This window comes from Aptenodytes patagonicus, chromosome 1 (genome assembly GCF_965638725.1).
Source record: "Aptenodytes patagonicus chromosome 1, bAptPat1.pri.cur, whole genome shotgun sequence".
NCBI classification, from domain to species: domain Eukaryota; kingdom Metazoa; phylum Chordata; class Aves; order Sphenisciformes; family Spheniscidae; genus Aptenodytes; species Aptenodytes patagonicus.
In genome coordinates, this window is record NC_134949.1 from 223978042 (window position 1) to 224000319 (window position 22278).

General features: G+C 43.2%; 1 protein-coding gene across 2 annotated transcripts in view; it reads left to right on the top strand.

Annotated features, from left to right (window-relative positions):
• Positions 1-147: 147 nt before the first annotated feature.
• INTS4 (integrator complex subunit 4) overlaps positions 148-22278 on the top strand; it is a 38819-nt gene continuing 16688 nt past the window's right edge. The window contains exons 1-15 of one of the 2 annotated variants that reach the window (XM_076328445.1): positions 148-213; positions 917-1111; positions 3692-3809; positions 5811-5917; positions 6130-6315; positions 7969-8019; positions 8664-8752; positions 9030-9150; positions 9676-9747; positions 10788-10962; positions 13714-13919; positions 16515-16657; positions 17642-17757; positions 19912-20045; positions 20825-20982. In XM_076328445.1, the coding sequence (XP_076184560.1) occupies positions 160-213; positions 917-1111; positions 3692-3809; positions 5811-5917; positions 6130-6315; positions 7969-8019; positions 8664-8752; positions 9030-9150; positions 9676-9747; positions 10788-10962; positions 13714-13919; positions 16515-16657; positions 17642-17757; positions 19912-20045; positions 20825-20982 (1925 nt within the window). In that variant the 5' untranslated portion in view covers positions 148-159. The remainder of the gene's footprint in view (positions 214-916; positions 1112-3691; positions 3810-5810; positions 5918-6129; positions 6316-7968; positions 8020-8663; positions 8753-9029; positions 9151-9675; positions 9748-10787; positions 10963-13713; positions 13920-16514; positions 16658-17641; positions 17758-19911; positions 20046-20824; positions 20983-22278) is intronic. The other variant, XM_076328446.1, reaches the window with a different exon arrangement.

The following is a 22278-nucleotide window of genomic DNA, read 5'->3' on the forward strand; positions in this document are numbered from 1 at the left end:
ACGGGAGACCGCCCCCTCCGGGGCCCGGCCGCCTGACCATAGAGCACGGCCTACCAGCTGGGAAGAGAGGACGCTCCTTCCGCCGCCTCCCTGCGGGCGACTCTGTGGTTTCTCTTCCGGGTTGCGCATTACGGCGGCCGCGGAGGACTAGGCGGCGGCATGGCGGCGCACCTGAAGAAGCGGGTGTACGAGGAGTTCACCAAGGTGGTTCAGGTAACGCACCGCCACCGGACCGGGCCGGGCCGGGCCGAGCGGGGCGGGGGGGACAGTCCCGAGCTCTCCCGTGCTGCGGGTGGCGCCGGCGGGTGAGGCGGAGCTGTGGGAAAAGCCGCCGGCCTAGTCCGAGGCCTAGCTCAGGGGTGCCCGCCGCCTTGGGGTGGAGGCCTCGGGGTCGGGGCGGCTGGGGAGGAGCGGGACGGACTGGCCCCGGTTTTAGGGAGGTCGGAGCTGCCTGGAGGGAAGGGGGCTGCCTCAGGGTGCGTGCGGGGGGGGGGTAGTGCTCCCCTCAGGGCGGGGAGGGAGGGACCTGGGGAGGGCCGCGGCTGCCGGGTGGTGGAGGAGGCGGCGGCTTCCCTCAGCCCGGGATGGGTGCGCGGTAGTGGATGCTCTGGGCTGGTGGGCATGGGAGAAGCCGTGTTTGCTCTGGGGTGGTTGTCTGGCGTTGGAAGAGGCAGGGTTTGCCTCAGGCTGGGGTGGGGAGAGGCAGTGTTTCCCGGGGATAGGGGCTGTCAGACAGGACAGGAGCAGCCCCAGGGGGCTGAGGCTGTGTGCCTTCCTAAGACAGATGAGGGAGAGGCCAGCAACTGCCGTGGGGCACAGGAGCTTTCTTGGGCTTGGTGCTGAGACAGTGTTCACTCTGGGAATGGGTGGGCCAGGATTTGCTCTGTGTTTCTGAACCATGTCTCCCTGCCCGCAGCAGCAGCACGAGGACCTGTCCGCTAAGAAGCTGCGGCTGACCAAGCCCAGCAAGTCAGCGGCGCTCCATGTCGACCTGTGCAAAGCCACCTCACCTGCAGATGCCTTGCAGTACCTGCTCCAGTTTGCCAGGAAGCCTGTGGAAGTGGAGAGCGTGGAAGGGGTTGTCAGGATCCTGCTGGAGCATTATTACAAGGTGGTGAAGCTGGGAGCCAAGCGTGCTTCCAGAATCCTCCTTCTGGGCTTGTTTTCTTGGGGTTGGATGTGGAATAGAGAGTCACAGGCTCCTGGTCCTGATTTGGTTGCCAATAGCCTGGGCTGTTGGAAGCCCTCTGTGAGGAGAGTGAGTGACTGTAGTCCTTTACCCGAATGATTCCCGATCATGTGACTTGGTGCCTTTGGTGATGGTTTCAGGAGCCAGCGACAGGGATGTGACTATGTTACCCCTGCAGATGGCCTGCGTGACTAGCCTCAAATTTACAAGGGACAAAGACATGACAAGTTTTCCAGGGAACCCGGCTGTCCAAAGCTGGCTCAACTTTATCCGAATCATTCCTGACTGATGTTTCCTTACCTTGCTCTTAATTTCCTCTGATAGTGGAGAAACTTTTTAGCTATTGCTTATGCTGCAGACAAGGCACTTTTAAAATGACACTTCTGAGAAACTTTTCAACAAAAAATTCTTAACAGCAAAGAAACAAATAAATAACAGAAGTAATATATGCTTTGTAGTATCTAGAAATTGATCCTTCACTTGATAAAGCGGCTGACAGCGCTGCACTGTAGGCTGAAACATTTCTCATAAAAGTCCTTGTGCTAGTCTGGGGTTTTTTGGGTTTTTTTTGTTTTGTTTTGTTTTTTTACAATTGAGTCTATTTTGTTTTGAACATACACTAAAACTCTAAGCTGCATTTTATCTATTTCTGTACTCTACCTGCTTTGGCTTGTGTGTTGAGACTGTTTTACTTTTTTTTTTTTTTTTTTTTTTTTTTGGATGGGAACTTACTTACGTCATTGGACTAGTCCCCGCTCAAAAAAGTGTACAACTTAAGGAACCTAACCTGGTGTAGTTCCATAGCTTTCTGCGAAGAAAACTGTGGTTCCTGATCAAATAACGCAAGTTATTTGGTGTTGGAAGTTTGTGTTGTAGCCTATATTAGAAAAAAGACTCCTAAATCTACAGACAAGGTCACATTTTCAGTGCACAGCCTGCTACAGAAACCAGCTTTTAAAAAGCTACAGGACTGCAAAGCATTGTAGCGGCAGCGGGGACGGGGTACCGTAAGCTGGTGTTGCTGTCAGCAACGGTGTGTCCTCAAACGGTGGCCTGAGGTGATTCTGAAAGTCCCTTCCTGGCTCCTGAGGGTGGTCGGGACGAGGGGTTAGAGGCGCCTTCGCTTGCTGGTGTTTTGGTTGTGGAGACGGCGATCAGACCTGTAAACTAAAAAGAGAAGTTTCTCTAATTTCTTGCTTGTGAACAATTAGAAGGAGGGAGAAAATGCCCTCTGGAGCGGGAGGCTGCTCGTAATTCGGTAATGAAAACGTTGCAGACGTTATTCATAAGGCTTTAAAAAGTGCCTTTGTAAGTGTCCTTTTTGAAATCATTGATTTCATCTGTATTTGTGGAGAGGGTTGTCCTTTTATTAAAAGAACCGTGAGAAATGCTGAGTACAGATCAAATGTATTACACTGTGGAAATCTGTGCGTCCTACCACTGATGTGAGTAGCCCAATGACAGTAACCGTTGTTCAAGCACATAATTTTGGCCCTGGAAAAGAAAATGCTTCTCAGCTCAGTTGAGAAAGAGATTACTCCCACGGGTATCACGTTTGTCACTTGGGGGGGGGGGGGTGACACTGAAGTCTCTCCTAAACACTGTTGAAAGACGTAAAAGTTGTAACCGTAATATTTCTGCGCCTGTTGAAAGATGTAATATTTGTAATTGTAATATTTCTGCACCTTTGTGCTTAGCGCTGCACAATTGCTGATCTAAGCATGAAATCCAGACTTCTTTTTGTCTTTCTACCTTGTGTCGGATATCCTTGGCAATAGGATGAAAGAGAGAGCTTCCAGTTATGACCAGAAGTCTTGTGTGCACAAGTCTGTAGAGGACTCAAAATAATAACTCTGAAATGTATGAACTTTTAAAATGTATTTAAAATGAATACTAATTTGTGAAGCTTATTTCTGTAATTATCACCTGTGACAGCTTTTGCTGTTGCTTAAATGAGCAGATGTATGCAGCTAACATGCTTCTATTTTTTTTTTTATTTTTTTTTACCTTGCTGTGTTGGGTTTCTTTCTTTCAAAAAAGATGGGCAGGATTCCTCCCCACTGTTAAAAGAAACAGTTGTTTTCTGTAGCCCACACGCCTTGCTGCTTAGCAGAGGTCAAGAGACCATCAGTCTCCATTCTTCTTCTAAAATCCTCCCATTCGTTCATTAAAAACTTGCAAAGATGCTAACATGATCAACACTGAATTTTCCAGCATCTTGAAAACCTGATTTATTTAAACTTTAAATTTTCAAACAGTGTGAAGGTGCTTTTGAGGACTTAGGAGTAAGAGGTTCATTTTGAAACGTGCTGGAAGCTGCCACATAAACATTCCGGTATGGTTGATTTTCTGTGGGGTGTGCTGTGGACGTATGGAGGAGGAAGTAGCCTGACAGTAAAATTCAGACCCTCGTGCTGAATTGTGTATTGGTCCTGCCTGTATGTAGTGTTTTACGCTCTTCAAACTGGGAAGCGAATGAAGGTGTCTGCCGTTTCCTTCCAGGAGAACGATGCCTCTGTAAGATTGAAGATCGCTTCCTTGCTGGGCTTGTTATCCAAGACTGCAGGATTTTCCCCTGATTGCATTATGGATGATGCCATTAACACGCTTCAAAATGAGAGTAAGTCACGCTTTTCAGGTGGTGCTTGAGATCAAGGCAGAATCATGTAGTCTTTAAGCATTTAGGACAGTGGCAAGGCCCTTACATCTGAAGTGTATAATTGGGAATTGTTGCTCAGAGTATTTATTTTCTGCTTTTGTGAATGATGACAGACAATACCACGTTCTGAGGAGGAGAAAAACGTTGCTCAGACCTGCCTGCTGTATACCTTTGTTTTAAGGGAGTGCAAAGTTTGCTTTTGCATCTTGGTGTGAGAGCCGTTGCTTCTGAAGTGCTCTGTTCTGGAGGACTGTCTTGGTTAAAGTGGAATGTTGTTTGAAGAGGAGTTTTTTTCTTACCATGCTGCAGGCTAGCTCCTCAGAGCTAATGCAAGAAGGCATGAGTTTATTAGCATTGGATTTCTAATAGACAGTAAAATATAGGTTGTCCTGTTTGTGGCTTCACTAAGTCCATTTTTATTTTCTGTGTTATATTCACAGTTTTTATGTGCTTTACTTGATGCAGTTCACTTTTGTTTTAATGTCATTTATAGAATCAAATAATGATTTGGGTTGGAAGGGACCTCTAAAGGTCATCTAGTCCAACCCCCCTGCCGTGGACGGGGACATCTTTCACTGGATCAGGTTGCTCAGAGCCCTGTCCAACCTGACCTTGAACGCTTCCAGGGATGGGGCATCCACCACCTCTCTGGGCAACCTGTGCCAGTGTCTCACCACCTTCACTGTAAAAAATTTCTTCCTTATCTAAACCTACCCTCTTTTAGTTTAAAGCCATTCCCCCTTGTCCTGTCGCAACAGGCCCTGCTAAAAAGTCTGTCCCCATCTCTCATATGAGCCCCCTTTAAGTACTGACAGGCTGCAGTAAGGTCTCCCCGCAGCCTTCTTTTCTCTAGGCTGAACAACCCCAACTCTCTCAGCTTTTCCTCATAGCAGAGGTGTTCCATCCCCTGATCATTTTTGTGGCCTGCTCTAGACCTGCTCCAGCAGGTCTGTGTCTGTCTTATGCTGAGGACCCCAAGCTGGACCAGGGGGGGTCTCACCAGAGCAGAGCAGAGGGGCAGAATCCCCTCCCTCGACCTGCTGGCCACGCTGCTTTGGATGCAGCCCAGGATACGATTGGCCTTCTGGGCTGCGAGCGCACATTGCCGGCTCATGTCCAGCTTTTCACCCCCCAGTACCCCCAAGTCCTTCTTGGCAGGGCTGCTCTCAATCCCTTCATCCCCCAGCCTGTATTGATACCGGGGGTTGCCCCGACCCAGGGGCAGGACCTTGCACTTGGCCTTGTTCAACCTCATGAGGTTCACAGGGGCCCACTTCTGGAGCTTGTCCAGGTCCCTCTGGATGGCATCCCGTCCCTCTGGCATGTCGACCGCACCACTCGGCTTGGTGTCATCCGCAAACTTGCTGAGTCCCCCTGTCTATGTCATTGATGAAGATATTGAACAGTACCGGTCCCAATGCGGACCCTTGAGGGACACCCCTTACTTTGACACTGAGCCGTTGACTAACTCATTGGACATGGCCATCCAGCTAATAATTCCTTATCCATCTAGCGGTCCATCCTTCAAACCCGTATCTGTCCAATTTAGAGGTAAGAATGTTGTGGTGGTCCAGGTGAACAGTAGGCTAAATGTGAGTGAGCAGGGAAGGCTCACTGTGTACCAGGCTGTATCAACAGGAGTGTAGCCAGCAGATCAGGGGAGGGGATTATTCCCTTTTACTCAGCGCTGGTTAGACCACATTTGGAATACCGCATCCAGTTTTGGGCTCCCCAGTGCCAGATAAGTGCTGGTAGGGTTGAGTGAGTTCTGCAGATGGCCACCCTGGTGGCCGGGGGCTGGAGTACGTGATGTGCAAGGAGAAGCTGAGGGAACTGGGCTTGTTCTGGCCTTTGAAAGGAGAAGGCTTCAGGAGGACCCTCCAACCGAAATGATTCTATGATTCTGTAGCTGGTGAAGAGCTCAGTAAAGAGGTGCGTAGCCTTTCACTGTTTGTTTTTCAGAGTCTCACCAAGTCCTTGCTCAGCTGCTGGACACCCTGTTGGTGATCGGCACAAAACTCACAGAGAATCCGTCTGTCAGGATGAGGCTGGTAGAGGTAGCCTGCAAGGTAAGGCAGCCTCCCTGGGGCAGGAAACTTTTATCACTGCCACAGGAAAAAAAACATGTAGTCAGTGTTTAAATTGTTTTAATTTTTCTCAACAAACTGTTACAATACTAACATTTTTTCACTGCTAGGAGTCTTAGTATGATTAATTGTTTCGAAGGGGTGAAAGAAAAATAACAATCCAGTTATGTCTATTCTTCTCTTCCGTTCCACAGCATCTGACAGATTCTTCCCATGGTGTAAGAAATAAGTGTCTTCAGTTAATTGGCTGTCTTGGACCAGTGGAAAAAGGTGTTGCAAAAGAAGTTGAAAGCCAGGCTGCCAAAGATGTCCAGAAGATAATAGGAGATCATTTTAACGACCAGGACCCTCGTGTTAGGACAGCAGCTATAAAAGCCATGGTAAGGATTGCTGGTACAGTGGAATAAATTGTTTGGGGTTATATAAGGAAGCTGGTAAGGGGTTGCAAACTAATCCAAAGAGGTTTGGATTAGACATTATTTAATTAACTTAGTAAAAGTCCATTTAGCATATCAAAATTACCGGGAAAAATAGGCTAGGTCATGAAATATGAGAGTAGTGTGAGATCTCAAAGGGCATTTTAGTGATTCATAAGAACTTCTGTTTCAGCTATAGTTGAAGAAGCTTTTTAATTTGTTGGCTTTTTTGAGTGTATGTAGGTTCTTTCTTTTACCGAGAAATCTGTATTTCTTGATTTAGCATTGGTTACCACAATTTCAATAAGCCACTAGTACTCCAACACACAGTAGAAAGCTGCTTATGACAGGAAACGTGTGATAAGTCCAGAAAGAATTCCGTTTGTTTGTTTTTAAACAACGTTTATGTTTGCCCCATGCTCACATTCATTAGCATTCTCTAACTGGTTATGAGGTTAACTGGTTTTCATGCGGGCTAGAGTGTGGGGACCCTTCAGAAGTGTTTAGTTTTGCAGAAATGCAGGCAAAGACCACGTGCTTGAGAATTTTGCTTGTGAGTATATAGAAGTTCCTCTGTTACCCTTAAGGTTTATAACAATATCCCATCTAACCTGATGGTGAACAAGGGTATTTGAATTAATGATACTAAACTCCAAAGAAAGAGGCAGGGTGCATTTGAGGAGGTCAGATTGCTCGTGAATCTGTCTGGGATCTCCCTCTGCTGGAGGTTGCACTCATCCTTCTTTTTCATTTCAATCTGGGTTTTTTGGTACTTTTTTTTTTTAAAGTCATTTGAGTGACTTTTACAATGGGGTTCAACCAAATCCATAGCAAGATTTATGACCTTGAATTTATAATTACAGCACAAAGTCAACTGTCTTTCTGTCGTTTGAAGCACGGAAGCATCCTGAATGAATTCAGGGTCACTAACCACTTCTAGGGTTCTTGATCATCGTTTTCCTTGCTACTGTATGTGGGTCTTTGGGTTCCCCCCCTCCCCCTCCCCCTTGAATTTTGTCACTGGCATGTTTCACTTTGAAGGAGTGGATACAGAAAAGTAACTGTTTGCTTTCTTGTTGACAATATTCAACCAGATATTATCCCTTTGTTTATAAGTCAGATTCATGATACTACTTTGTTCCAGATAGAAACAATGTTTAGTACGACGGTTTCTGCTATTCCTCCGGTTTGGTAACTGAAAAGGTTTACAGGGCATGAAAATTCATTGGCAATGCTACTTTTGGGTCCATGTTTCAGGAGTGGTAGTAAACTAATTATTTTGAAGATACCTATGTGTGTTGTAAGTGTGGTTGAATATGGCTAACACTAAACAATTGTTTGAAAGTTGGGAGAATGGACAGACAGTGTATTTATATAAATTGTATTTTCCTAATCAATCAAAGTATGAATGGGTGTGAAGTTTAAAAAATTATACTGAAGTCAAGATTATTATTTAAAATACTTATGGCCAAGATAATGAAATATTTTAATTATAGCAGCAATCAAGAAATGCAAACAACTAAGTTTACTCAAGGCAGAAAAAACAGTGGTGAAAACTTAGTCTGTGTCACTTAAACCTATAGTTACACTTTCTTGTGTATTTTTTTTTTTCTGTAGCTGCAGCTTCATGAAAGAGGATTAAAATTACAGCAGGCTATTTACAGTCAGGTAAAACCTTGTATTAACTTGTATTTATTTCATACTTGTTTGCATATCTTGCTTTTTAGATTCTGTGACAATGTCCTTTGAGAGGAGGAGGGCATTGAACAGAGGTGGAGTATTTTGCACTTAGCTTGCCTGTATTCCTTACTGCCCTATGGCAGTGGAAATAAAGATCTGTTTTGTATCTCGTTGTGCTTAAATACACTAAAGCATATGCTTTGATTGGAATGTATTGTTTATTGGGGAGATAATCATGGGAAGGGCAAGGCATTATGTAATTCTTATTGTCATCTGGCAATCTCGAAGTCTTAAACCCTTGTTCATTGGAGAGTACACGTTAAGCCTATGTTTGTTATGTCAATAAGGTTGTGCAGCTGAAGCCTGTATCAAATTAGTTCTACTATAGATTCACATTTTGTGCTTCCTGCATAGTACAGGCAATTCTGGAGTTTTACAGCATGTGCATGATGGACTTTATTAGGACTAGCCTACCTAATCAAACTTGGAAATACTAGGGAGTAGAAGGGAAGACTGAATTTCATAATCTGTCCTAACTGATTCATGGTAAGGATACGAATTGCGCTGTGGGAAGTGAATGACAGCTTACGTGGAGATGTTTCAGGTATATTGGACTGTGAATCTTCTTTCAGGCCTGCAAGCTGTTGGCAGACGATTATGAGCAAGTGCGCAGTGCTGCGGTTCAGCTCATTTGGGTCCTCAGTCAACTTTACCCTGAAAGGTACGCGCTGTATGCAAAGTGACTCAAAGTATTGGCATAGTAATCATCCTAATCCCAGGAGTTTTGTGCCAGTAAGTCTCAGGAGTAGCTGTTAGAAAACTGATGTGATTTCACACAAACAAATTGCTGATACCTGATAAGAATGCACTGATCCGGATGAAGGTTTGGTTCTTGATATTTGTTGCACATCCATAGGAATTCAGCATAGTTGTTTCTTCCTTGATGCCGTCCAGCATGGCATAAGATCAGCATGCTGATTTATGTTTCTCTGTGTTAGCATCGTCCCGATTCCTTCTTCTAATGAAGAAATTCGCTTGGTTGATGATGCATTTGGAAAAATTTGTCATATGGTTAGCGATGGTTCCTGGGTTGTTAGAGTACAAGCTGCTAAGCTATTGGTAAGTTGCATTCTTTTCTTCTCTATCTGAAAATAGTTCATCTTATGTTACTTTACTTTTCATGTATATTTGAAAAGAAATGGGAGGATGTTTAAAAACTGTATAGGTAAATTTCTACCAAAATTCTGGGAACAAAGAAATGAGAGAGGTTGAGGAAACCCAAAAGTTTCTCAGCTGAACTCTGCAGTGATTCTTTCCTTGAGAGCAGAGGGTTGGGTATCCAGAAAAAAACAAGTACTTGTCGTAATTCCCTCCCCCTACTTCTCCAGCACAGGACGTGTCAACCAACTGAACTCGGGAAAGACCATATTAACCTCAGTGGGAAAATAAGATGGTCTGACCATCTTAAGTAAACTTCTTCAGGCTCTGACATACGGTAGTGTCAAGCACTGTATGAAGCTATTAGAATGAGTGAATAAGATTGGGTGCTGTGTTAGGATAAATCAGGAAATTATATGGCGTAATTTAGAATAATCCTGTTTCTTCCTTTTGATTTTTCTTTTTTTTTTTCCTCCCCCTCTTTAGGGTTCTATGCAACAAGTTAGCTCCCACTTCTTAGAGCAGACCCTTGACAAGAAGCTCATGTCAGATCTGCGGGTATGTAAATGTTTGGGTTTGTTTTTACTCTGTGTAGTGTACTAAAATCGCACAACAGGGATGTTAATGTTGAGTGTGTTTGTCTGCCATGTCCTTGCCTTGGGGCTGCTGAGAGTTAATTGATGATGACAGGTTTTCTTTTAGATTAAAGTAAATGAAGCAATTGCTAGTTTTAGGTTTCATTAGCCAAGCATGTAATAAACAGCTCTAGGCTATCCAGGTTTGGCAGATGAGAGGTAAACGTTTGTGTTCTTCTGACAGGCTTTTGGCTGAAAGCTTTATTGTGCATGGAAAGATTGCATCCTAGTTTTAGGAGCAAGCTTATGGAAAATTCCTTCAAGATCTGACCAGTAGACATTGACATTTCAAGAGACAGGAGTAGCTAGAGGCTGGGACTCCTGAGCCCTACGAGCAAAACTTAATCAGTAAAATTCCTTCCTTAAGCAACTCGCTCGAGGTATTACGTTCAGTTTTTCTGCCTACAAAAGAATGGTGAAGCTAGAGCTGCTAGCTTTCGTGGGCTGCTTTGTAAAGTCCATTAAAGAAAGTGCTGCACAGCTTTCTTCACAGTGTGGGGGGGAAAGGAGATGGGCTCGTGAGCATGCCGAATGAATATCGCGTTTTACACGTTGCTGAACACTGTATAGTATCGATAGTCATTGAAATATTTAATTGCAGTTTAACGAGTTGAACTGCAAAGCGATAGCATCTGTTTTTGCAGATCAGTTATTGGGTACTTAACTAGATGGGCCTTTGCTCTGACCCAGTTTGGCTGTTCTTATAATAGATGTCTAAGAATATGTTAATTAAAATGCATTAGTTATTATCCTTTCCCAACATCAAAAACACAAAGAGTTACTGGCAATTAGAAATATTCATAGAAGAGAAGGTATTATTTGCTTTTCTTAGCATTTGCCTGTCTCTGTCAGTGTCTAAGCCTCTAGCTACATCTATTTTCAAATCCCGTAAAGCCATTTAAAATTTTGTTCGGTCGTCTTTGAAGTTTGCCATGGTTGTAACTGAAAACCTTGTTTGGACAGAGGAAGCGCACTGCGCATGAACGAGCCAAAGAACTCTACAGCTCTGGGGAGTTTTCAAGTGGCAGAAAGTGGGGAGATGATGCTCCCAAAGAAGAAATTGATACAGGTGCTGTAAACTTGATTGAATCGGGAGCTTGTGGGGCTTTTGTTCATGGCCTGGAAGATGAGATGTATGGTAAGTGTTAACTTATTGGCTAAAGGAGGAGATGTGTGCTGGCTAATAAGCTTTGGGTTTTTTGAGGGGGGGGGGTTGGTCAAAATAGATCACTTGGCTATTGTGTTGGGTTTTTTTAACAAGTCGCGGACTTCAGGGTGGTGGGGTTTTATTCCGTTGTGATCTCTGATATGGCATTTGTTTCAAAGATGCTACAGTGTTGCACAGAATTTTGGGTAGAAATGTTCCGTTGAGCAGCCAAAACCAAAGAGCTTCCTATAAACAGTAAAGTTTTAGTAAAATATCTGGCAAGAAGTGGTTGCTTATGTTATCCAGAAACCCACTAGGATTATTTTTTGTTTATTATTGACTTAAATTGGCATGTGGCTCTAAATTGGCAACATTAGTTGCTGCTGTTTAAAATTGGTGTTTTCTCTGCAGGAAGGAAAATCAAATTTTATAGAACTTGTTGTTTAAAACATGGCACTGCAAGGAACCCGTGTCCATGGAGCCCAGTAATCATTCATTTTGTAAACATGGCAGCTTCCACCCTAACAAAGGTTAGAAGTACTGGAGACAAACCCACGTATTTTTCAAAATATTTCAGAATCCACCGGCTCCAACAAACAGAAGCTTTCATTTAATTTCCAACCCAATTTTTTCCATGGCCAATTGATGCCCATTTGTTCTTAGCCAGTGGTAGGTTTCAGATTAAATAGTTGCTGCTTCTCTCGGGGACTGGCTTCCCTGATGAATTAATAGACAACTTTCATTTTGCAAGGGGCTAAACAGGCTAGGCTCCTTTTACGCTCTGCTGCTATAAAAGCTTTCTTCTTGGCCAGTTAGAATGCGTTATTCTTGAAAACTGGTGGCTAGATCTGTATGTTTTCAGGTACTTAAATTTCAGGCGAGGTCTTGCTTACATCTTTAGCAATGTTATTGATAATTCTTTTTCTTTAATGGCAACACCCGTGTTCCACAGTGCTATTGTTTTGATCTCTTGAGGGTCTTGCTATGATGGATTTGGAGGCCGTAGTCTCTTTCCGGCAGATTAGATCTGATCTGTTCTTCTAAGCGAGGTGAATTACGAGTGTCAAACTGGAACAACAGGCACTCCTGAGCTCCTCAGTTTGGCTGTAGCATTGACCATGCTGATGGCCTCAGGAAAGTCTGTGTGCTACCCTTTGCAGCCCAACTTTCCCGTGGGTAAAGTGAAGTTTTATATTTCTTAAGGCTATTGAGAACGGCTGGTATTTGCATAGAACCATGAAAATGCTGAGCTCCGAATGTTATTCATGAATTTGCTTTTAACGTTACTGGAAGGACAAGGCTAAATTAGAAAGTACATAACAAAAATATCGCTGTAGATTGTGTTGTAAAAGTTTATTGTTCCACGACTCCTGCAAATAAAAGCATGTTTTCCTAATAGCTAAACTCTCCCTGAAGCTTGAAAATGCAACTTCCTTTTTTTCTGACTAGCAGTAAAAAAATTTTTCACTGGCTCAGTCCGTTGACCTGTGAAACACGTTCTCCAGTTTCTTGCGCCGTAGGTCTTGTGGCGGTATGGTGCCATTGGGGAATGTCGATAAAATGGACAGATGTGGAATGTACACAGATCTTTAAATAACGTAGATCTCTCTCCTCCCGCTGCAGCGTTTTTAAATACTGCTGAGCTCTCTTCTTCCTTACTCACAACGCTGCTTCATTTCTTGAATCCCATGTTGTAACTTAGATCTAAATTAGTGTGTCAGCTTAGGAAAGCAATATTGGCAAAATGTTTTTCTTCTCTAATACCTTGGTCTTAATGACCGCGGAGGCTCGTAGTTGTGACAAAAGCTTCGTTACTGAATAAGCAGGGGTCTTGCTGTGTTTGCATTTTTCTACTTAATCAGAATCATCAGGAATCGAGTATGTTCTTTAAGAACAATAGGCCTACAAGCTACACACGAGTTTAAGTAAATGTTTTCAAGATGAGCTAATTTGAATGAAAAATAAAAGTATGTTTAAAACAATAATGTTTGCAAGACATCAGATTAATTATTTTTTTTATGATCCCGGCACATAAATGTTACGGAAGCTGGCGAGGATGGCTGCAGGGAAGAGAATCTCATCTCCACTTGAGCTTGTTATATTTGGGCATTCTTCAAATTCCTGCTAAGTTTTACAGCATGAATACACTCTGGACACCTTTTGATGCTTTTTTGCTTAAATTCTGAGTAATTTTAATAATCAGGTGGCACCTTTTTCCTTTCTTTTGAGGAATCCAAAGTCACGAAGCAGAGGAATTTCATTCTGTGTACTGCCGAAATGCAAATCCTCTAGGGCTTTTCAGCAATTCATAAAGTGCTGCACAGCAAGTTTAAAACGCAGTGAATACTCTGTGAGCAATTAAAATGTCAGGAAGAATAAAACAAGCAGAGTTTAATTACCTAAATCAGTTTGCTTAAGGTACCAGCGTTATAGCTACACTTGCAAAACATGCTATGAAATACGTAATATTTATTGCTGGATAGGAGGCCTGTTTTTCACCTGCAAGTCCCTCTGCGGATGCTTATGACAGCAGCACGTGCTGTGTTAGAGGTGAGGCTTTTGATTTGAAGACTTGCCTGTGAAAAGGTCCCTAATGGTCCTTGCTTAGTCTCCATCATCCTCAGGGTTTCCTTAGCATCTCCTGCCCTTAGCCCAGTCCTTGAACAATATGAGGCCTGGCTGTTGGGTGGTATGTCCCTTCAAACAGCACTAACAATTAATTCCCTCCCTGTCTTTTAACAGAGGTTCGGATCGCTGCGGTTGAAGCCCTCTGTATGTTGGCTCAGTCCTCGCCTTCTTTTGCGGAGAAGTGCCTGGATTTTTTGGTTGACATGTTTAATGACGAAATTGAGGAGGTGAGATTGCAGTCAATACACACAATGAGAAAAATTTCCAACAACATCACGCTGCGGGAAGACCAGCTGGATACTGTGTTAGCCGTCTTGGAGGTAAGAAATTCCTGAGGAGGGAAAAAATTGCATTCCTGCTTTCTTTCAGGTGTTATAATTATATAAAGCTAATCAGCCCCTTCCTCTGAGCTGAAACTGTCCACCTTTTTTGTTGTTGTTTTTTTCCTCTCCTTTGAGCATGCCCAAAAGCTCCTAAGGTCTAGTAGCTTGTCATCTCCAGGACAACAGAATACTTTTGAAGTAGATGAATTTCAGATAAAAACTCTTCCCTTGATCACTGTGCTGTTGCCTCATGTGTGTTTCCTTCTGTCTTGTTTTGTGGTCCAGCACTCTGCACCACTTCATGTTGAACACAACTTCATTTTCTTTGTTTCCTTTGTTCAGCTGCTTTCACTACACCTTTGCTCACCAAGCAGAGACAGGGCACAGGCCAGAGATCTCTCTTCTGACTGTTCAGAGGGTTTGTTAGCGTGCTCTGCGGTATAGATTTGGCCTTTCCCAACCAGTCCGTTCTCAGCCAGGATCCAGGGGACAGCATGAGTCAGCTGCTGTTCCTGGTTGATGGCTTTGATCCAGGAAGGGGAAGAGATTTCGCCTGTACGAACGGTGCTGTGTCCCAAACTGCTTCCCCTCAGACCTGATTTATTTGCTGAGCTATAGCCCCTGAGGCGTGGTTTTTTGATTCTGCTGCATGTGGTAGGCAAGTTTCTGCTGCTTTTGGGTAGTCTCCCAGCCTCGAGCGGTGCTGCAAATCTGCTATTTCTGTCTCTTCACCTGCTGTTTGCTTGACCCAGGGCAACAGTGGCTTCTTTCAGTTGTGCCCCAGGAAGAAGCAAACTAACTAACCTATTTTATCAGTCTAACAAATGCTGTGGAATATGATCTGAATTTGCAAATGCAGCAATGAGATTGAGGCGCCTCAAATTTTTATGTAGTTGATTTACATTTGTTCAAGCTGGGGACTTGTGCATCAAGGTATAAAAACATCCTAGTCAGACTGGGGTTCTGTCTTACACTTCTGTGCTGACTTATCGTGTATGATAAATCATACATGTATTATGGTTTATATTATCATACTTATTATAAGGTATTAGGATAGCAGAATTGTGAGAATGATTAACATTTTAATGGGTTTGTCTGATTCCGAAAGGTGCTTGCTTGCTTTCTGTAAAATCTATCTTCCGGTACCAAAATAAAGGATTTGGAAAAATAGCATTAACTTCGGTGCCTCAATTTGTTCTGAGAGTGTAAATACGGAACAGTTGGGGATGGGGTAACTTCTGTTTTCGCCCCATTGCTTTGACTTTATCTGAATAACTCTACCAGCTATTCCTTGCTTTTCTGACCAGGCTTTGGATTCTGCTTTCCCTCTTGTCCTTGATCTCGGTTTCTGTTGAGTTGTGCTCCTCTCTGTCCCTTCATAGTCTTCTGCCTCGCTTGTCTCCGTACTGCCCTTCCAGCGGTCCATGCAACTCACCTGGAGTATCCTACCTCCATGGTCATTTCATTCCAGTCCTTAGAGCACGTCTTCTCTTTTGGTCATAGTCTGCCTTCCACCACCAAAATAAGGAACGGCTGAGCAGCCCTGCTGTGCTTTTCTCCTTTGATCATTTCTGTGTGTTGGCCGTCATTTAAGAGCCTTTGCAAGAGCACTGCTCTTTCTTCTTTTGTGTAAGACAGTGATGAATGAGCTGCTGATACTTAGCAAATTATAATTTAAAAAAAAAAAATAATCCACCCTTGAAACGCATCCAGTTCTTGTATCCTGTCAAATTTTCACATTCTGTCCAGCAGTGCCACACAAATGCTGATAGCAAGGAAGTATAAAACATTGATATGGAACAGCAAGGTGGTTTTTGGCAGAAGGAATGTAATTAATTAAGCTGGAGTTCAGCCACAGCACTTCTAAAAATACTGCTCGGAGATTGCATGAGCTCCTTTGTACAACGTCACCCTGGCCTAAAAAATAAAATGGGTGCAGTGTGACTTTAGAAGTGGTACATTAGGGATCCCATATGATCATAACAAAGTTCCTGACCAAACTTCTAAGTGTGGTTTGCTGGTTTGTGGTTTTTTTTATTGTCCATCTATAAACCTGTAGTTAGGTCAAGTTCCTTTATCCTATAGATGATCACTGTTAATCCAGTCTTTCCAGCCACTGCTGTGTCCTCAACGCTTATGCAAACCCCCTGGAGGCTGGTGACTGGGTTAAAGGCTTGTGGAATTGAGCTTCAGCTCTTGGGTGATAAAAGGCTTCTCCGAAGACGATAAAACAATCTTTGGTGATTGTTTTGCTGAGTTACCCAGGGCCTTCCTTTTCTGTTATTGCCTATGCCTAAGGGTACAACATCACCCAACCCAAACCAAATAGTGTTTTTTGCTCTGCTTGAGAAGGTCAGCGGTGAAGCAGTTCCCATTCATTCCGGTAAATGAAGCACGTGGGTGGGTGAGATCAGCAGGAGACCCTGCAGCGGTTGCCTGGTCTGTCGCTTCATCTGTGCTTAGCTACGATAACTAGAAACGTGCGCTGTTTTTCAGATGCCTCTAGTACTAATTCAGGCGAGGAACAGGAACTGTATATGCAGGCACATCTTCTCTCTGGGCACTCAAAGGTGTCTGGGTTGGTTTTTTTAGGATTCTTCAAGGGACATTCGGGAAGCGCTTCATGAACTGTTGTGTTGCACCAATGTCTCAACTAAAGAAGGCATCCATCTTGCGCTGGTGGAGCTGCTGAAAAACCTAACTAAGTATCCCACAGACAGAGAATCCATATGGAAGTGAGTGTGTTCAGTGTCCTTGTGTGTCTGTTTATTTTCCTAATCTTTTTAGTAATTGAGGTGTTAGGCAAATATTGAGCTAGCTAAGGAGGTAACAGGTATTGCAGGTGTACAGCCCTGTTGTTCTATCTATATTTGGAACGGTGGCTGTACTAAGCGTTGTACGTATTCATGACTGATGTAGAAACTCTGTGTTCTTGCTTGTCAATACTTGTACTGGGAATCCAGAACTGATGACCACTCCTGGAAACAGCCCTCTATTACGAGCACTCAAAGCATTCCCAGAAAAGATGAATTCAACCTTCGGTTTAAAACCTCATCTCTTCTATGCAACTCATGTTTTGTGCTTACTTGACACTGCGTTAAATAGTAATATTTACCAGCAGTTGATTATATCGGTTGGGACAAGTGGATTGGCTACGTGGCATTGTGCTGTTGGAGGGACTTTTTCTGTCTGAACAAAAATAATCAACATTTGTGTGAGGGTTTTTTTTGGTTGTTCAATGGAAGCAATAAAGGAAGTGATGCTCTAGCACACATGGTTTGAGATGGAATTCTTGGGAATTTCTTATTGGAAACACTTATTTTAGTCGTCTTTGTCTTCCAGTGTACTCTTACATTGTTTTCGGAGTTTGGGGTTTTTGGGTTTTGTTATTTCGTTGGATTGTTACCTCCTCACTCCTTTATTTCTGAAGGAAAAAATACACTCATTTGTTAGCGTTTAGTATGAAAGCTTTTCTGGGGTTGTATAGCTCCAGGTGTTAAGTATTTCTTGGACGGTTTTATTACTGCTTGCTTTTTCAAGCTGTCCTCTCAGTTTTCTTGGATCCTATCAAATACTGATGCAAGTACTCAGCTGTGAAGAGACAGTAGGCTTGGACAGTAGTCAAAGTGCCGCTGCAACATAGAGCGATAATGCTTTCAAATGTTGTATTTTGCAATGTACATGTTTACTAAGAAGTATTTCAATCTGTGTATTTTCAGATGCTTGAAGTTCTTGGGAAGCAGGCATCCCACTTTGGTGCTTCCGTTAGTCCCAGAGCTGCTGAGCACGCATCCGTTCTTTGACACTCCAGAACCAGACATGGATGAGCCAGCCTGTATCTTTTTAATGAAGCCAGCTGATCATTTTGACTGTAATGGGTTTTATTCATATTTTCCTCATGCTCACATTTGTTAAACCATTTCAAACTGTAGCAGACAATCCTGTAGCTATTTCTGAATCCCTTTGCCGCTTAGTTTTATTACTCAGCAAGTGATGGAATAACTGTTATCTGGAACCATCTTCATAAATACCAACGTGGTATAATTGGCCTTTTTTTATGCTGTGATGAATAATCTGTTTATCAAGCAATTTGTTAAGGTTTAGGCGTTGCGGATGAGTCCTTTGATGTGAAAACATTTGTCTAGCTTGCACTAATTTTGAAGATGCTTTAGCTCTTAAATAAGAAGAGTGGTTTTCCTTGTCTGTTTTCTCTTTAGGTAAAACTTCTCCTATCCTTACTCTTGTGCAGTGTACAGAACAGCACTGTCTCTTAGTACAGCAGTGGCTGAATCCCCGTAACGCTATAAATGTATCATCTTTTTGAAATAATTCAAAATCAGAAATCCTTATATTAATGTTAGCTCTTCTAGTGCTTTAGAATACAAACTATTATTGTAATAACATTATCTTTAACAATAGGAGATGCCTTGGAAATACAAAATACCATTTTTCCGTTGTTCATTCTCCTTGCTTCCCTTCTGTGCGATTGCAGAACGTAATGTTATTTCTGATGCATGCTGAGACATGTTAGGCTGGAACAACTCTCTTCCTCTGTGAAGCTACTCCTTATTTCTCACCAGTCACAGGCCATCAGCTAGAATTTCTATACAGACTAAATAAATACCTTGTGAGAATTGAAAAGGGCTAGAATCGGGTGGAGAGAAAGATTAATCCATAATCAGGTAGTTGAGTAATAATTTGAGTAAATTTGTTCTATGAGTTGAGAATTGAAGGAGCATTGGTGCGAGGAGAAAGCTGTTACTTAGCTCAGTGCACCTTCCTGCCCCGAACCAAAGAATATTATTTTAGAGAATGTTCTGGAGGTAACTTGCCACCAAATTTTATGGAGATACATTATGTGAAGACAGGCCTGGGGGCCAGAAACTACAAGGTAGACCTGAATGGTATGTTTCCAGTGTAAACTGTTAATTAAAAACACAGTTTTGTTTGATTCAAAGCACTTAGCAAATTTGAATGAGGTTAGCTGAATAGCTTCAGCTGAAAATTTGGAAAGGATTTTGGGTAAAGAGGAGAACTTGGTTTGTCAAGTGGAAACCTTTATGCTTGGCAGCCCATGGATGCAGAAGATTTTTCAGGAGGTGAGAGACATGGATTCAGTCCCTTCCGTGGCTGAACCTACTTTTTCCCATGCAGGCGGGTGCCCAGACGATCATAAGCTTTGCAGTGGGACCCTTTCACGTTCTCCTGTTAGAGATCTTATGCTTGGGGTCATCCTTGTTGCAGGTGAGTGCCCCAGCCTTTGGGCTAACTGATTAAAGCTTTTGGTTGCCCTCTGTATTTCTCGGGCTCTCAGACTGTGAAAATCATAGACTCATAGAATAGTTTGGGTTGGAAGGGACCTCTAAAGGTCATCTAGTCCAACCCCTCTGCCGTGGGTAGGGACATCTTCAACTAGATCAGGTTGCTCAGGACCTGGAATGTTTCCAGGGATGGGGCATCCACCACAAATGGACAGAAAAAATGTTTTTTTCTATTCTAGAATCATTTTCCCGTGTTTGATTCTTTGGTTTGTTTTAAGTCTGTGTAAGAGGGATGCTTTTCAGGGCATCATAGGAAATGCAGCAATTTTCAAAGACTCAGAGGTAAATGTTTAATTTTAGGTGGTGTTTGGGTACCAAACTGGTAAGCACAGCGTAAGCTTTGAGGAAGAGTGAAACTCCACCTAATGAGCATGTTCTGCATTTATAATCCCTGGCTCCTATCCTTTGTGTCGCCTCTGACCCATCCCACGTTGGCAGTAACGTCCTTCCTCCAGTACGGCCCATCCTGTAATGTTTGTGCTTTGTACTTTGTTTTCATCTGCTCAGACAGCTGCCTCTTTGGGTTTTGCTCAGCGTTCTTCAACTGTAAAGAACTTCCTAAACAATCTCCAGCAAAGAAAGGGTTGTTGAGTTGTTGTTTTAACTTGCCATCCCCAAGGAGCTGCTCTTGCTGTTGTTTATTTTTCTTTAACAATTCATTTCAATAGACATTGCTGTTCTGGTTCTGATTTTTAATGCTGCTAAAAGTTGCCCAACAATGCCTGCCCTGTTCTCTGATCATACATTCAGACATTACGCCTATCTTCGGGACAGTCTCTCTCATCTGGTTCCTCCGTTAAGAGTAAGTTGAACCGCTTTGGTTTGCACTTCGCCACTCTGTTATGAATATTGTTGGTCTCTTCCATGTCTGTCTGCGTGTTAACACTTCGATTCTAAAAGTTTTTTCTCCCAAGCACCAAGCGAATGAATATTGAAATGTACATTAAGTAAGGAGAGCCAAATATTAAATTGTTACAATATGGTTTTGGTAGTATTTTGGGGAGAATAATAACGTTATTGCTCTCGAGTGAGAATAGCACATGGTTTGCTGGTTAGGAAAGAATACCGGGAGGGCAGGGGTCCTGGGAGCTTTCTGTAGCTCTGACTGTGTGGGGAAGGGGAGCTTAGCCTTTGTAGATCTTTCAACGTTTGACTTGTGTCCTACCTAAATGGTTTACTCGCGGGTGAGATGTGTTCCCTGCTGCTTTGAAGCATGTTTTTCCTGCATGGAAGTACAGGTTGGTTGTAAGTCTTATTACAGCTCATAAAATGAATTGCGGTTTGTGTGGTCTTGGACTTCCCTTTACTTCACAGTGTCATAGTTAGTAGACGAGGAAGATGTTTCCCTCAAAGGGATGTTGAAGTTTAACCTGAAGATCTCTAGCTGCAAGTGGATTATAAAATGGAGAGGATTAACTAGCAAAGATAAAAGATGTAGCCTTGAAATCCTTGATACAGATTTTGAATTTGAGAAATAAATCCGAGCTCTCAGTCGGTAGTTGTTAAATAACGCGGCAGCATTTTGCAGTGTTGTTACTTGCGTTAAGACTCTTGTGTATCCATGTGTTTCTTCTTGCGTAGTTGCCAGGTAGAAAGCTGGTGTCCTCCCCTGTCTCTCCCAGTATTACACCACATGAAGATCCTTCCCAGCAGTTCTTGCATCAGAGCCTGGAGAGAGTTTACAACCTTCAGCACCTTGACCCGCAGGGCATACAGGAGCTGCTGGAATTTACCATCCGGTAAGGCTGCAGGCTGACCTGTTCATGGGAAGATGGGTTAGGATTCCCAATTTCTCTGAAGCAGGTGCTTTGCTTCTGAATATCAGCGTTGTACTTTGCCATCGGGCACTTAGTCTGAGCCGCCTTCTAGAGAGCACTGCGATAAAACAGCGTTCGTGGCCTATTTGAAACAAAACTGGTGGTCTCAGTTCTGGCTCTGCCCCGCTGAATAATCAGTGTGTGTTTTGGGGGAACGTCTTTTCAGAGCGTGGTAAGAGTCAGGCGAGGGTGCTCTTCTTGGACTGCTCGCTTATGGTAAAATACACTTTCAGTTTGTATGGATGACAGCCTTGTGTGTCATTCTTAGTTCTCTGGCCCTGTACGAGTCCCTCATTTTGATCATATTATTTTTAATGTACGTACACGGGGGGGTTTGTTTTGTTTTTGTGAGGAGGGGTTGTCCCCTTTCCAATTTCCACGTCCTGTGGCCTTTCATTCAGCGCGAGAGGACCTGCTTCGGGTGCTTTGCTGGGTTCTTAGCGCCAGTCCCACTCACAAAGGACGTTGGCATTCTGCATCAGTTTGAAAATCAGAGAGAGATTTTCCTGGAATAGACAATATTATTGTGTGTTGCTGTCTGCTCTTGTATAGATAAGGGTGTACAGTATGGCTTCTGAATGTGGGTTTTATGCTGCCTCTTCCGTTTCATGTCTGGACTGATTTACACAACGAAACACTTGAAAAGGATCTTTTCAATACGATTCCTCTGCTTGGAAAGAGGAAAAGAGCCCTATTTTGAGAGTTAGAAAAACAGTCTAAAATGCTTTGTTTGGAATATGGAATTCCAAAAAGCTTTATTTTTTTTCCTTCCTCCAAAATACCTGCCTCTTCTGTATCTGTAAAGCTGTAAATCTCTTTCACACCCACCTGCGGTGGAGAATAAACAGTGTGCTCCTCACTGAAAACCCAACTGTGAAAACTGTGGTTTGTCCTCAGCTGTTTTGAAGCTACTATGCGCAGCCTAAAACATTAGTCTCAAAGCACTAAACGCTTGAAACGGGTAATCTCTTGGCAGAGCACCCAGAATCTTACAGGCACGATGAAGGTCTGGAAACCTCGCAGGCTGTGAATGTTTTCAATTTTGAGTGTAGGAATCGTGTCGGAGATGGCTGCGTGCGTAACTTACATGCAGTAAAGGACAGTAATGATTTGGAGTTGATGGAAATTATTAGCTTGGCTTTTTTCCTGCTGGGATCACCACCCAGGAACCGTACTAAACCAGCTGCTGTATTCCACCCTTAAGAGAAGGGAGGATTT